Source organism: Caloenas nicobarica, chromosome 15, assembly GCF_036013445.1.
Source record: "Caloenas nicobarica isolate bCalNic1 chromosome 15, bCalNic1.hap1, whole genome shotgun sequence".
NCBI classification, from domain to species: Eukaryota; Metazoa; Chordata; class Aves; order Columbiformes; family Columbidae; genus Caloenas; species Caloenas nicobarica.
The window spans coordinates 9,578,774-9,591,460 of NC_088259.1; the positions used below are offsets into that span (position 1 = coordinate 9,578,774).

General features: G+C 56.0%; 1 protein-coding gene across 1 annotated transcript; it reads right to left on the reverse strand.

The window, feature by feature from the left end:
• Positions 1–1,061: 1,061 nt before the first annotated feature.
• Positions 1,062–1,454, reverse strand: LOC135995040 (corticoliberin-like). The gene has a single exon (XM_065646011.1). The coding sequence runs from the start codon at positions 1,452–1,454 to the stop codon at positions 1,062–1,064; it is 393 nt and encodes a 130-aa protein (XP_065502083.1).
• Positions 1,455–12,687: the final 11,233 nt, after the last annotated feature.

Below are 12,687 nucleotides of genomic sequence, written 5' to 3' on the forward strand. Positions count from 1 at the left end.
ATGTCCCCTGCAGCCCCTGGGGACGGGTCTCTCACCTGACTGTCCCACTCGTGTCCTGCCTGGGGCTGCTGCTGGCGCCTAGCACCCTGCAAGCAGCACGAATCCTCCTCCTCCTCCCACCGGGTCTGAGGGTGTCAGCTCAGCTAGTTCCAGACCCCCCCCCAGCATTCCCGGGAGGGTTAAAAATGCTTCTGAGCCGCTCCGGCTGCCTCAGGCGGTGTGGTCGCCTCTGGTTTAACAAACTGTTCCTCCCTTTCCTTGCAGTAATTTCTGCTTTTACGTATTCCGTACCTTTTTTCATAATGGGAGAAAAATGTAGCTTCACAGAAAAAAACAGAACAGCCCACAAAGTGATTACAGTGCATTAGCAGTGCGAGAAGCTTTGTCCCGTGTCACCACCAGAGATCAAACTTGGTTTCAGAGACCCAAGGCTGCTCTCCAGGACAGTTTTGTTTGCCGGTGCTGGAGCTGCTGCTCGCGCAGCTCGAGGAGGAGGAGGATGAGGATGAGGAGGGTGAGGGACCTCTGGGTCCCTGGGGGATGCTGGTTTCTGGCTGTGTGGGTGATGGTGGGGTCATGGGTGATGCTGATGACTCTTGGGTGATGGCGATGGGCACAGGGTGATCCCTCAGGGGTGATGCTGATCCCTCCCAGGCTGCTGATGGCCTGTGGTGGGACACGATCACCCCACACCACATCCCAGCCAACTCCAGACCTTCTTGCAGGACTGACCACTAGCCCTTTCACCCAGGGATGCATCTGGGATTGCTCCGGTGTTTTTGGAGAGACCTGGTTTGGCTGGTGGTAGAGACCAAGCAGCTCCAGGACGGGGGCAAAGCGCAAGAGCACGGCAGCGCGGCAGGTACAAGGGTGACTTTAATGTACAACAGCGAGAGCAACACGCAAGATGCAGCGATGGGGAATCTGCTGGGCAAGGAGGGGGGTCCTTGGGCATGGCTCCAGCCCAGGCTGGGCAGCAGCATCCCCCCTACTCCTCCTCCACTCTGCCATGGCTGCTCGTTATGGGGTCGGTCTTCTTCATTTTCCTCCACGACCCTCCCTCATTTTCCTATACTCTGCAGCAAGAGCTTATTGCTGAGCGCCTTCTGGGCCAGTCTCTCCTCCCGGGACATCTCCAGGAACTCGCGCAGGAGGTGGAAGGTGAGATCCAGCGAGTTGGGTTTGCTGTCTCGCCTCTTGCCGGTTTGCAGCCCCCGTGGGGTGCGGGGGGCCGGGGTGGGCTCTGCCCCACCGGGCTGGCACAGTCTTTGAGGCAGGGGGCTGGCGGGGGGGTCCAGGGGTTGCGGGGCTCCCGGCCAGGGCTCCCAGGTGGGTTGGGGGGCCAGGGTCAGCCTGCGGGACGGGCCTCGGGGCCACTGCAGGGGTGAGCAGGTCTCCGAGGGCAGGAAGAGCAGGACGAGGACAGAGGCAGCCGAAATCATCCTGACCCGCATCGCAGCCGCTCCGGGGCTGGACACCTGCAACAGCCCCCCCACCCCAGCCCGGACCCACACATCCCCCCCACTGTGGTCAGGGGGCACCCGAGGGGCTTCACTCCGTGAGGGACCCCCACCCCAGGTACGTCACCCTCTGGGGATGGAGACCCCCAGGATGGGACCCCCCACCCCTGCACATGGGGACCCCTTCCCTCTGGGACAGGACCCTCCCTTGGGGACAGGACCCCCTGGAGGCTGGAACCCCCCACCCGTGGACGGGACACCCCTGCTCCTGGACCGGGACCCCCACCACACCCCACCCGGGTGCCCCGGACATGAGACGGGACCTCAGGGACAAGGGAACCCCCCGGGATCTGGGACCCTCCGTGTCCCCGGGACCGGACACCCCACCGCAGCCCGGGGCTTGGGACTCCCCTCCCCATGCCGGGGCTCCCCGCTCACCGCTCGCCGCCGCTCCGCCCGGCAGGACCCGCCGCTCCGCCCGCCCGGCACCGCGTTATATGGGGCGGCGGCGGGACCCACGTGACCGCGCTATACCGGGCGGCGCGGGGCCCCCCCGGGCTCCCAACCCACGTGACGGGGCCCGGAGCGGGGCCGGGGCGGCGGGAGCTGTCCGGGGTGCTGAACCCGCGGCACGGGCACGGGGCGTGGGGGGAGAGGGTGAGAGTTTGGGGGGGACACGGGGTTATGTGGGGGGAGAGTCTAGGGGGGACACGGGGGTACGTGGGGTGAGAGAGTGAGAGTTTGGGGGGGACACGAGGGTACGTGGGGTGAGAGTCTGGGGGGGACACGGGGGTACGTGGGGGGAGAGGGTGAGAGTTTGGGGGGGACACGAGGGTACGTGGGGTGAGAGTCTGGGGGGGACACGGGGGTACGTGGGGGGAGAGGGTGAGAGTTTGGGGGGGACACGGGGGTACGTGGGGGGAGAGGGTGAGACTCTGGGGGGACACGGGGATCATGGGGAGAGTCTGGGGGTGCATGGGGGCATGTGGGGCGAAAGGAGTGAGAAGCTAGGGGGTGCAGGGGGGTATGTGGGAGTGAGAGGGTGAGAGTCTGGGGGGGACATGGAGGTACGTGGGGAGGAGGGAGTGAGAGTCTGTGGGGACACGGGGGATTGTGGGGGTATGAGGACGAGAGTCTGTGGGGCACAGGGGTATGTGGGGCATGAGTCTGAGTGGACATGGGGGATCGTGAGGTGAGAGTCTAGGGGGGTGCATGGGGGTATGTGGGGGTGAGAGGTATGAAAGTCTTGGGAGTGGGACACAAAGGTATGTGGGGAGGAGACAATCAGAGTCTGGGGGGGGACATGGGGGATTGTGGGGGTGTGAGGGTGACAGTCTGGGGCAGCTGAACGGAAATACATGGGGGTACATGAGGAGGAGAGTCTGGGGGAGCATATGGGGTACGTGGGGGTACAGGGGGTTGAGCGGGAGGAAAGTCTGGGAGGGACATGGGAGGATAGGAGGCGAGGGGGAGTGAGAGTTTAGGGGTAATACAGGGATTCACAAACATGTGAGTCTGGGGGTACACAGTGGGATGTGGGGGGGAGTGTTTTGGGGGATATATGGGGGGACCTAGGGAATGCATGTGCAAGCGGTCTGAGAGGTGTTTCTGTGTGTGTCAAGGGGGGTGTTTGGGAGATGAGAGGGAGCCGGGGACTGTGAGGCGCTGTTGTGTGTGTACGTGTGTGCCTGTGTGTGTACGTGCGTGTGTGTGTGATGGAGATTTCCCAGGGAAAGTTTCCCCACCAGAGCCGGCGGCTCCTTCAGAAGTTGCCGAGCTCCTCTGAGTGATTCATCTCCTGGCATCATGCAGATGAAAACTTCACTTCAGAAGCGTAGATGTGCTTCTGGAGCACAATTTTTCCTCCTTGGCGGAGCACAAAAGGCAGGTTCTTTGCATGGCCTGGTTGCCCAGCACAGACACACACCTCTGGGTACAAATTTGGGTTCATACACGTGATTCATTTGCCTTTTCCTCCCTCCCCGCTGGAGCTTCCATCGCTGGGCACTTGAAGCTCAGCAATCACTTCATCTTGCAAAAGTGCCGCTGCCACTAAAATTAAAATTCTGTCTTGAAGGAATAAACATTTCAAGAGAAGGGGGGGGGGGGTGGAAAAAAAAAAAGAGAAACACAAACAAAACCGAAACCAAAACAATGCACATGTCCCAGCAGCAGTGATTTCAGCTGCTCCCCTGCATGCGGGGCTGGGCCCTCTCTGCAAAACTCTTTTTTGCCCCATCTCCAGGGGCTGCTCTGCAGAAGCAGCACCAGGGAGGGCCAGGGGCTGTGGGGCAGAGCAGCGGCAGGAGGGGCTGATGCCCAGAGCATCGCCTGTGGGGTTTTGGGGACCACTCTGGATTGGGAGGAGGGTGGCAGCGGCTCTGGGCAGGGGCAGCCCCATGACTGGGAGCAGATACCGCTCGGTTCATCTGCCACCCCCATGGCCAGCGCTGGGGCTGCGAACAATTTAGATCATTTTGCTTTAGGATTAGTCACGTAATTGTAGGAAAGACAGTGAATCCAATAAGTGCATCTTGTACTTGTGTTTTATTTAGGAAGCTCAACTTGGAACTTTTTTTCTGCTCCCTTCATAAATTACTGACACATTCAGTGCTGAAGGGCCCCGTGTGCTGCCTGGGGATTCATTATCGTCACTTTTAGGGATGTAACTGTCTCTGCCTCCACTCAGGAGTGTGAGGAGCGACGTGTTAATGATGCTTTCAGAGATGCCAAATTCACCCCTCGGCTGTGCTTGCTGGGTCCGGTGGCCTCGCAGCTGGTGGAAGTCGGAGCGGCTCCTAATTAGGCACATTTAGCACTCGGAGCCTTCTGCCTTGTGAACAGCAAGTTACACGCGGCAACCGCTGCTTCGCCGACTGTGACAGTGCCGGTGGGGGCCGGCGCTGCCCGTCCCGCTCTGGAGAAGGCATCTCATGGGCTGACGAACCTGAGATTGACCCTTATGTTTCACCATTCTCAGGTTAGACAGTCCTCGAGGTGCCCCTCGCTTGGGCAGCCACCAAATCCCGTGCCACGTGTCCTGTGTGTCCCGCATCATGTCCTCGTCTAGACCCCCCCAACATTTGAGAAATGTGGAGGAGAAAGCAGAGGAGCAGCCCCTTGGCTTTGCACCCCCACAGCAGCTTTTCGGCTCCTCCCCATCCCAGCTTGACCCAGGGGCTCCGCGTGGAGCAGCCCCTTCCCAAAGTGGTGCTGGGGAGCAGCAGAGGTTTAGGGACACGCATTAATGCCAGGGTTTGGTTACCGGTTGGACTTGATGATCTTGAGGGTCTATTCCAACCAAAATGATTCTTTGATTCTGTGAAAGGGGTGTCTGGCAGGGTTGAAACCCTCCGCGTTTTCCCCTTCATTTTCATTCCCATCACTGCACATCACCGGGATGGCTCACGGCAGCACCTGGGACTGTTGCTGACCTCAGCATCCCAAAGCAGGCGCTGGAGGGGGGATGTGTCCCCGGGCTGGGGATGTGCAGCCGTGGCCCTGCCGAATGGCCACGTCCTTGGGTTCAACAGCCGGTGCTGGATTTCTTTGGATTTTTTTTTTGTTTTTAAAAGAAAGGAAGTGCATACCTGGCATGCTGCAGCTCTCGGTAAGCACCTGACGAGGGCTGTATGGAGCGGGAAGGCTGCATGCCTGCTCAAAAAAGCATCGGCTGCATTTCAACACGTGTGATGAGTTGGGGACAGTCTCAGAGAAGGAGCCTGTGGAGCAGCCCAGCTCCTCTCATGCAGAGCGACTGGCTGCGCGGGGCAGAGCACTGGGCTCCAGGAGCCTGGAGGGGCTGAAATCACCCAGGGCTGGTGCTAGATGGGGACACTGGGGATCAGGGCTGCTGGGGACAAAAAGCTGAGCTCAGGAGGGGTCTAGGCTTGACACAGGCTGCGGGGTTAACTCTGCCTTAACCATGGTTGAGAGCTGCCTGTTCCTGCAAACATTGTCTGCACCCCAGGAAATCCTCCAGCACCTCATTATTTCCAAATCATGTTTCCCTTGCTGGGATTCCTTGGGCCATCGGCATCTGAGGCCGTGAGGAGCGGATCTCCTTCTGCGGCTGCAGACGGCAGAGCACGTTTCTGCAGGGGCTGCCCTGGATTTTGGAATTAGCAGCACAAAAATCTCCTGCCCATCTCTGCAGGTAAGGGAGGGGTTTCCCAACTGGGCTTCCAAACACTATGGGATGCTGGAAACTGCTTTTCTGGGGAAGGGGGATCTCTGGCTGCCGTTTCTGGCAGCCTGACAGCAGACTGATCTGCCCTTAAGTGTGGAAATATTAGTGTTAAAAACCCATCAATTTAAATGAGTGAACTAACTACAAAATCAAAGGGAAGAGTTTGTCACCAACAAGCTCCATGCGAGAGGTGAGTGGGCCTAGAAAAGCTGTCAGCAAAAGGCACAGAGGAATCTATGATCCATTTTCAGCCCCTTTCTTGATTTCTTGCTTAATTTGGTTGCTAACACGTTCACACGTGTCTGGCGTGGACTGAGCCAGCTGCACCTCTAGCTACCCCACCTGCAGCCCAGACTCTTTCAATGGAGTGACTCTGAATTTGCAAAGGAAAGAAAAATCTTTCAGGTAGAAACTAAGGGGGTTGCAGAGCCACAGCTTCAGCTTCTCAGACAGCCCTATTGGAAAGCTGCTATCGGCTTCTGGGGGTTTTTTAAGCTTTGCATCATGGGCTTGCAAAGACAAAAATAAAAAAAAAAAAAAAGAGAGAAAAAGCCAAACAAATTTGGTTTCTCTGAGCAAGGTTAAGTTTTAGTAAGTTTGGGACAGAGCAATGAACAAGCACCAGGCTCCTCCCAACCTCCCCCCATTGCAAAAAGGAGCTGAGCAGAAATGCAGTGAGGACTTCCAAGAATAATTAGAAATAATTTCTGCAGAAAGGAGAAAGAGAAGGTACAGGGCAGCGCCTGCCTTACCTGCCAACCCGCTGTGTCCCCGGGGCGGCCAGGCAGAGGCCATCTGTCCGTCCCCGTCCCCTCTCACCTGCTCTCCTCCACCAGGCCACCCCCACGCCGGCTTTTATGTCCTTTCTTGTCACTCTGAGTTGAGCCAGGCCACAGCGAATTGCCACACTTTTCTGCTGGCTTCCTGTTTGTTCATCGCGAGCGTCGGTGGTAAAATTTCCATTACATGCTGGACAGACAGGGCGGCAAAGAGAAGTGAAGAAAAAAAAACACGCAAACCCAACTCTGTGTTTCAGTCATTCTCTCAAGTCATTTGAAAATGAGAACGTGCCCGGGTGTTGTTGGACGGAGGGGAGGAGGAGGGATGCAGAGCACCCTTTGGTACGTGGGTCCAGCCTGGGCGCAAAGCTGCTCTGGGTCTCCCCTGGGAACTGGAGAGCTCCCGTTCCTCAGTTTCAACCAGGAGAAGACCCTCATTTCCACCCCACCCAACAAAAAACTGTGTTTCCTAAATGCTGCCTCTCTGAACGGAGCCAGAGCACAAGGCAAAGCTCCATCCTGCCTGGACCAAGGGCTGTGGCACGTGTTTGTGTCCCTTGCAAAGAGAGCAAATCTAGAGATAAATGATTTATTTTGATCTCTTGTTAATCCTTGCCAGGCACAGAAGAGCTGTTTTGGCTGTAGAACAGAGGAGAACAAAGGAAAAGGTGGAAAACCACCTGCCATGACGATACAGATGCTGCCAAAGGACCCTGGCATATTGCATCCCTTGCTCCGGAGGGACACAGGGCATTTGAGGGGGCTGGGGCAGCCTGTGGACTCAGCGGGACATGCAGCCACAGGGGAAGCTGTGCTCCCCAACCGCTCTGCAAAGGGCATTTCCATCACCCGCTGCAGAGTCTCCAGTAACTCCTGGACTGCTCCAGCCCCTGTTTTTCCCTTGGCCCCACCGGTGCCCTGGGCTGCCCGTGTTTCATCCTGCTCTGCGCTGGGCCCTGCTTTAGAGGGTGTCAAACACCCCACGTGCTGCTTTCTGAGCTGAAATGGGGCCAAACGGGTGAGCGGTGTTAGTGGCGGAGTCTGCTGGCTCAAGGACCTGTGTTGGGTTTGCTGCCTGGGATGGGACATCGCTTTCCCAGTGTCCCTTTCCAGGACACCCTGCACGACACAGAGGGGGTGTGGAGCTGCAGCCCAGCTCTGTGTGAACGCCGTGCTAGCCCTGGGCAGAGCCGCAATGCTGGCAGCTGGCTGTGGCCTTGGCAACCCTATCCGTGGTGGGATCCATTTGCAAAACCTCCCCGGCTCGCAGCAGACCCCGGGACGGCTGTCTGCAGGCTGTGAGCCCAGCTCCTTCCCCACACGCTCTGCCCTCACAGTCTCACCTGGGGGCTTTTGTTTTTCCTCCACATTCATGTCAGGTGAAGGACTTGCCCCAGCTCAGGCTGCTCTGGGTCCAGGTGGTACCTACAATGAACTCGTTAGCATGGCCACGCTGCTCAACCCCCCCTTTTTCTCTTGTCACAGCTACTGTTTGCATGAGAAAGGAAGGGAGGGGGACATCTGCATGTTCTTTGTTTTGTTAGGGTGGTTGTTGTTGTTTGTTTTTTTTTCCAGTTTATTAAAAACAGAGAAGGAGTACTCGGGATCCAAGATTTCTTTCTTTGCTCTGACTTTGTGTTTTAACTTTTGTGCTTTTCCCGGAGCCTCGCTGAGCGGTGCCTGAGCTCGGTGGTGGTGGATGCAGCTGGCAGATCCTGGCACAGCACAGACCCGTGTCATTGGCATCAGCCGACCTGCTGCTACCTACCGGGAAACCTGCACCATGCTAAACCTGCCCTTCCCCAGCACAGCTCGTAGTGCCACAGAGGAAAAAAATGACGGTCAGTAAAATAATGTGATTCTCTCAACAGCTGTCTGTCTTCCCAGCTATGGTGTGCAAGCACGCTGCTGCTTTTGTACCTAAGACTGTGCACATTATCTTTAACACAACACTGTTATTTCCCATTAATTAATATTAAAATATTTGTGGCATCAAGGAAGATGGATGAAACAGCACAGTTTTGCAAACATATTTGCTGGGCACTGGGAAATGAAACAGCATCTGAACAACTCCTGAAGCCCTCACTGCCGTGTTTCAGGGATGTTGCATCGAGTTGCAAGGCACATTATAATTTTACTGGCTAATGAACCGTATAAAACACTAGGGATAAAGCTGAGAAAAGAAAGGCAATTGAGCTTGGACTGGCTGCTAAAAGCTGCCAAATGTGTGTGTGCAGAACTGTGACCATCGTTACCAAACTTCTGCAGCACCCAGCCTGCTCGGAACTGGGCTGGGACACCTGCATCCATGGGGCTCGTGGGGGAGTCCCCAAACCAGGAGAAGCTTCCCCAAACAAGGAGAAGCTTCCCAAAGTGCTGCACCATAAAATCCCAAATGCTGGAAGCTTGACCTGCGGGCCCCAGGTTTCTCTTGTGCTTTGAATAATTTTATCGAACTTTTTCCCAGCTCTTTCTTTTCTTGTTGCATTTATTCAGTCTCTGTGCCATTGGGGTCAAATGAATCCTCAGCATGCATTTGTTGAGGTCGAATAAAGTCTTTTTAATGTCTTTGATTTTTACAGATGTCCCTGTGGTGAGCGAGTTTGACCAAGGATTGCTTTCGGCAAGAGGCGGCGTGAATTTAACTTAAGGTGTTGGTGAAAAAGTTTCCAGTGGCACCAGGTAAACACTTCAGTGCGTAATGTGTCAGATGTATTGTCTGATCACTGTGCTCAAATACTCCTCATAGAACAGCTCAAAAATACCCCGTTTTCCGCCGTCGCTGTTTGATACCGACTTCTGAAAAACCACCTCTGTTAGCAGAGCAGTGTTTTTAATGCAAGCCCCTCCGCCAGCCGTTGTTTGCAGCAAATCTCCGCATTTATACACAGAAATTAAGCCTTCGTTTGTTTGTTTGTTTGGGTTTTTTTTGTTTTTGGGGTTTTTTTTTGCCAGGTCCAGACCCGGGAGGCAGCAGCGAGGCCGCTGCTGGTGCTCGCCCATGCAGCTCACTCCTGCACCGAGCTGCCGAGTTCTGGGATGAGTGGTGGGGTGAACACACACGTTCCAGCCCACAGCCTCTGCCTCTTTCTGTACAAATAGGAAACAAGCAGGTAGCAGGCTGGAAAGGAAAATGAGTCGTTTGTTCTGACCTGATTGATCACTGGGTGGCTTTGCAGCCCCGCCAAGCCCATGAACAGGCAGCACCTGGCACCAGAGATGCCTCAGGCATTTCCCTCGGGCTGGCAGCAATTAGATATTTCATCTGTTTCAAAGAAAACCAAGCCCATCTGCTGCAGAAGGAGAAAAAACAACCCGAAAGTTCTCCTCTCAGGTGCTCCTGCCTTGAAATGAGTGTATTTTCTCTTTGATGGTCAAGCAGATATTGTTCTCGTTGCCTTTTTTTTGTTTTTCCTTTTTAACCGATCGATCTATTTTTAGCGATGAGGGGATGGTGTTTAAGAGTCTCCAGTCAGATCGGCTGTGGTTTGGGTCTCTCCGGACGCTGGGCAGGAAGGAAATCAAGCAAAGCCGGTCCTGGTGCTGTGCTGGGTCTGCAGGCACTGCCGAGACCGGGGGTCCCGCCGCAGTGGGGGGGACCCCGACTATGGTGGGGGGGCTGCTGCCGAGCCCGTGGGCAGTTTGCAATAAGTTGAATGCTTTTGGGAGTTTTTTTTGGCTACTTTAGTAGGACAGCTGCAAGTACGGCATTGCCGGGGCGTGTAAGGAGAAAAAAGGGATATAATTTTTTTTTCCTCCGCTTTCGGGGGAGGCTGTGGGGACAGTGGGTGTGTTTGTCCCAGGGTGTCTGTCCTGCAGGGTGTCACCGTGTGCGCGGTCCTGGCCGGGCTGGTCCATGTCGGAGCTGGAGCGATGCGCGATGGCAGTTGCCACCTCTCTTTGTCAGGGTCTGGGGAGAACCATGCTTGGCCGTGGCAGCCTGGCTCCGTGCTAGAGCTCAACAAACCGCCACATTTGCTCTTTTTTCCACTTAAAAAAAAAAATGGCGTGACCACCACGGGGCTTTTTATGCTGGTGAGGAGAGCGGTGCTGCTGAGGGCTGCAGCACCGGTCACCCCGCTGCCATGCAGCCTCATGGCTGGGGGTGTCTAAGAGAGCCTTAGATTGATATCTTGGCCAAAAAAGGGAGTGTTTTCTTTTGTTCTCTGTCACCAGCCCAGCCTGCGAGTGGCCAGCATGGCGGGCGCCAGGGAGCGCGTGTGCCTCATGGCCGGGAGGGCAGAGAGGCAGAGGCGGGAGGGAAGCCGCCCGCCTCCCACACAGTGTTTCCGACGTGGCAAGTTTGTCACAAACAAAAGATATTCAGTCTTGTCGTGCTGGCAATGGCGGGGTGGGGGAGAGGAGCCTGGGGCACCCTCCAGACAACGGCCATGGGTGGCTGAGGGGATCCAAGATGGCACCGGGGACAAGGGCAATGGCGGCAGGGACGGGGCCGCCCAGCATGGGCGTTGCCCGCCACGGTGTTCACTGCTAAATTTGCCATTGCCGCCTCAAGCAAGGCGCAGAGAAGGAGGGGAGGGGAAGCCGCCATGTTTTCGAGTGGCGGGAACCGCCCGTGCTGGCGGAAGCGTTGGTGTGGGTGCACAGCCGGTTTGCCGAACTAAAACATGGCGGTGTGGTGAAATGCCGGGGTGAAATGTGGATGTGCCGAGTGAAAATGTGGATCTGCCGAGGGAAGGTGCAGATTTTCTGAGGTAAATTAGGGATCTACTGGGGAAAGATGCAGATCTGCTGAGGAAAAATGTGGATTTGAGGAAAAATGTGGACCTGCTGAGGAAACTTATGGATGTACTGAGTTAAAATCAAAAGTTATCCTGGATGCAAAGGTTTCTGGAACCTTTATCCATGCTGAGAGCACTGGGTGCTCCCAGCATGGAGGAAGGTCCCGGAGACTTTTGGGCATTGTGGTCCCTGTGGCCATGCCCATGGGACGGAGTGTGGGTCACCCTGACCTTCCTGTGGTGGCAAGGGGAGCCATGCCACAGCCCGCTGTGCCATCATGGGTTTGCCAACCACCAGCCATGGGTGCTGGGGACTGTCTGGGTGCGTGGGTGGCTTTCAGCAGCCTGGAAGCGCTGCAAAACCAGACATGTCAGTCTGAGGTTCTGGTGATGTCTCCACCTCCCCACACCCTTCACACCCTAATTTTTGTCTTCCCTTCCATGGCTGAGTATCCTACAGCTGCTGTCTCTGCCTGTCACAGGCTCATCGGGGCCATGGGATGGACCATGGGTGCAGGACACCCTCTGATGCTCGATGTGGTGGGTCACAGCCCCATTGCACCCAGTGCTCCTCTACCCACATGTCTCCCTGGGACACTTCCTCCATGTTACCCATTGAGGGCTGTTATTGGAGCACAGAAAGGCAGCAACCATGGAGGTTTGGTGTGTGGATAGAGATGAAGGATACTGGAGGAGAAAAGGTGCTTTGGCTCCTCTCCTCACAGAAGTGTTGTGGGGTCTTCACCCTCATGGCGGACCCTGGTGGCAAACATTGCACAAGACCCACACGTGCTCTTGTCTCCCTCAAGGAGGCCAAGAGCACTGCTCAAACACGGTCTGCTGGAGCTTTATGCATGAAGGATGATGGTGGCATTCATTCATGGGCTTGAGCAAGGTCTGGAAAGACAACAGTGGCCCCCTCCAGCACTGAGCTCCTGCGCTGGCGGCTGCAGCCCTGAGGAAGGACTCTGGGTGCAGACATGCTTCTCCATGGGCCTGGTGACGCTGCTGTCCCTTGTCTCACCACTGCTCACCTGGTGCGCCAGCCAAAAACCCCGTGTCTGCCTATTCTCCTGTGTTTGTGCTTATGAGCTCTCCTTCCACCTACACAGGGAGCTATTTTTAGCAGACTCTAATCAAGTGTCAGTGCTGGCTCTGAGCGCGGCTTTCAAGCCGAGGGCTCAAGCTTTCACTGAGAGCTTGCAGGAACTCAGGCATGTGTTTTCTTTTAAATTTAGTTAAGAATTTATACAACATGCTGCAGAACGGTGACGGTTATTTTGGGCTCATCGCACCTGAGCCCACACTGAGTTACACCAGGTGACTCTCATTTCGGAAAGGGCCTGGCAGAACATCTCCCTCCTGCCCTGTTCTCCCCACTGCCGGCAGCACCTGCCTTGCCTGACCCCTCCAAGCCCAGCCAAGGGGTAGGTTTGCTCCTCTTGGTCCATTTATCTCCAGCACAAGGATGTCGCATTAGTACTTTGAGTCATGCAGGGAAGGAAAATACTCAGTGT

Coding starts and splice junctions, on each gene's coding strand:
- LOC135995040 (XM_065646011.1), bottom strand. CDS start 1,454: ATGCGGGTCAGGATGATTTCGGCTGCCTCTGTCCTCGTCCTGCTCTTC.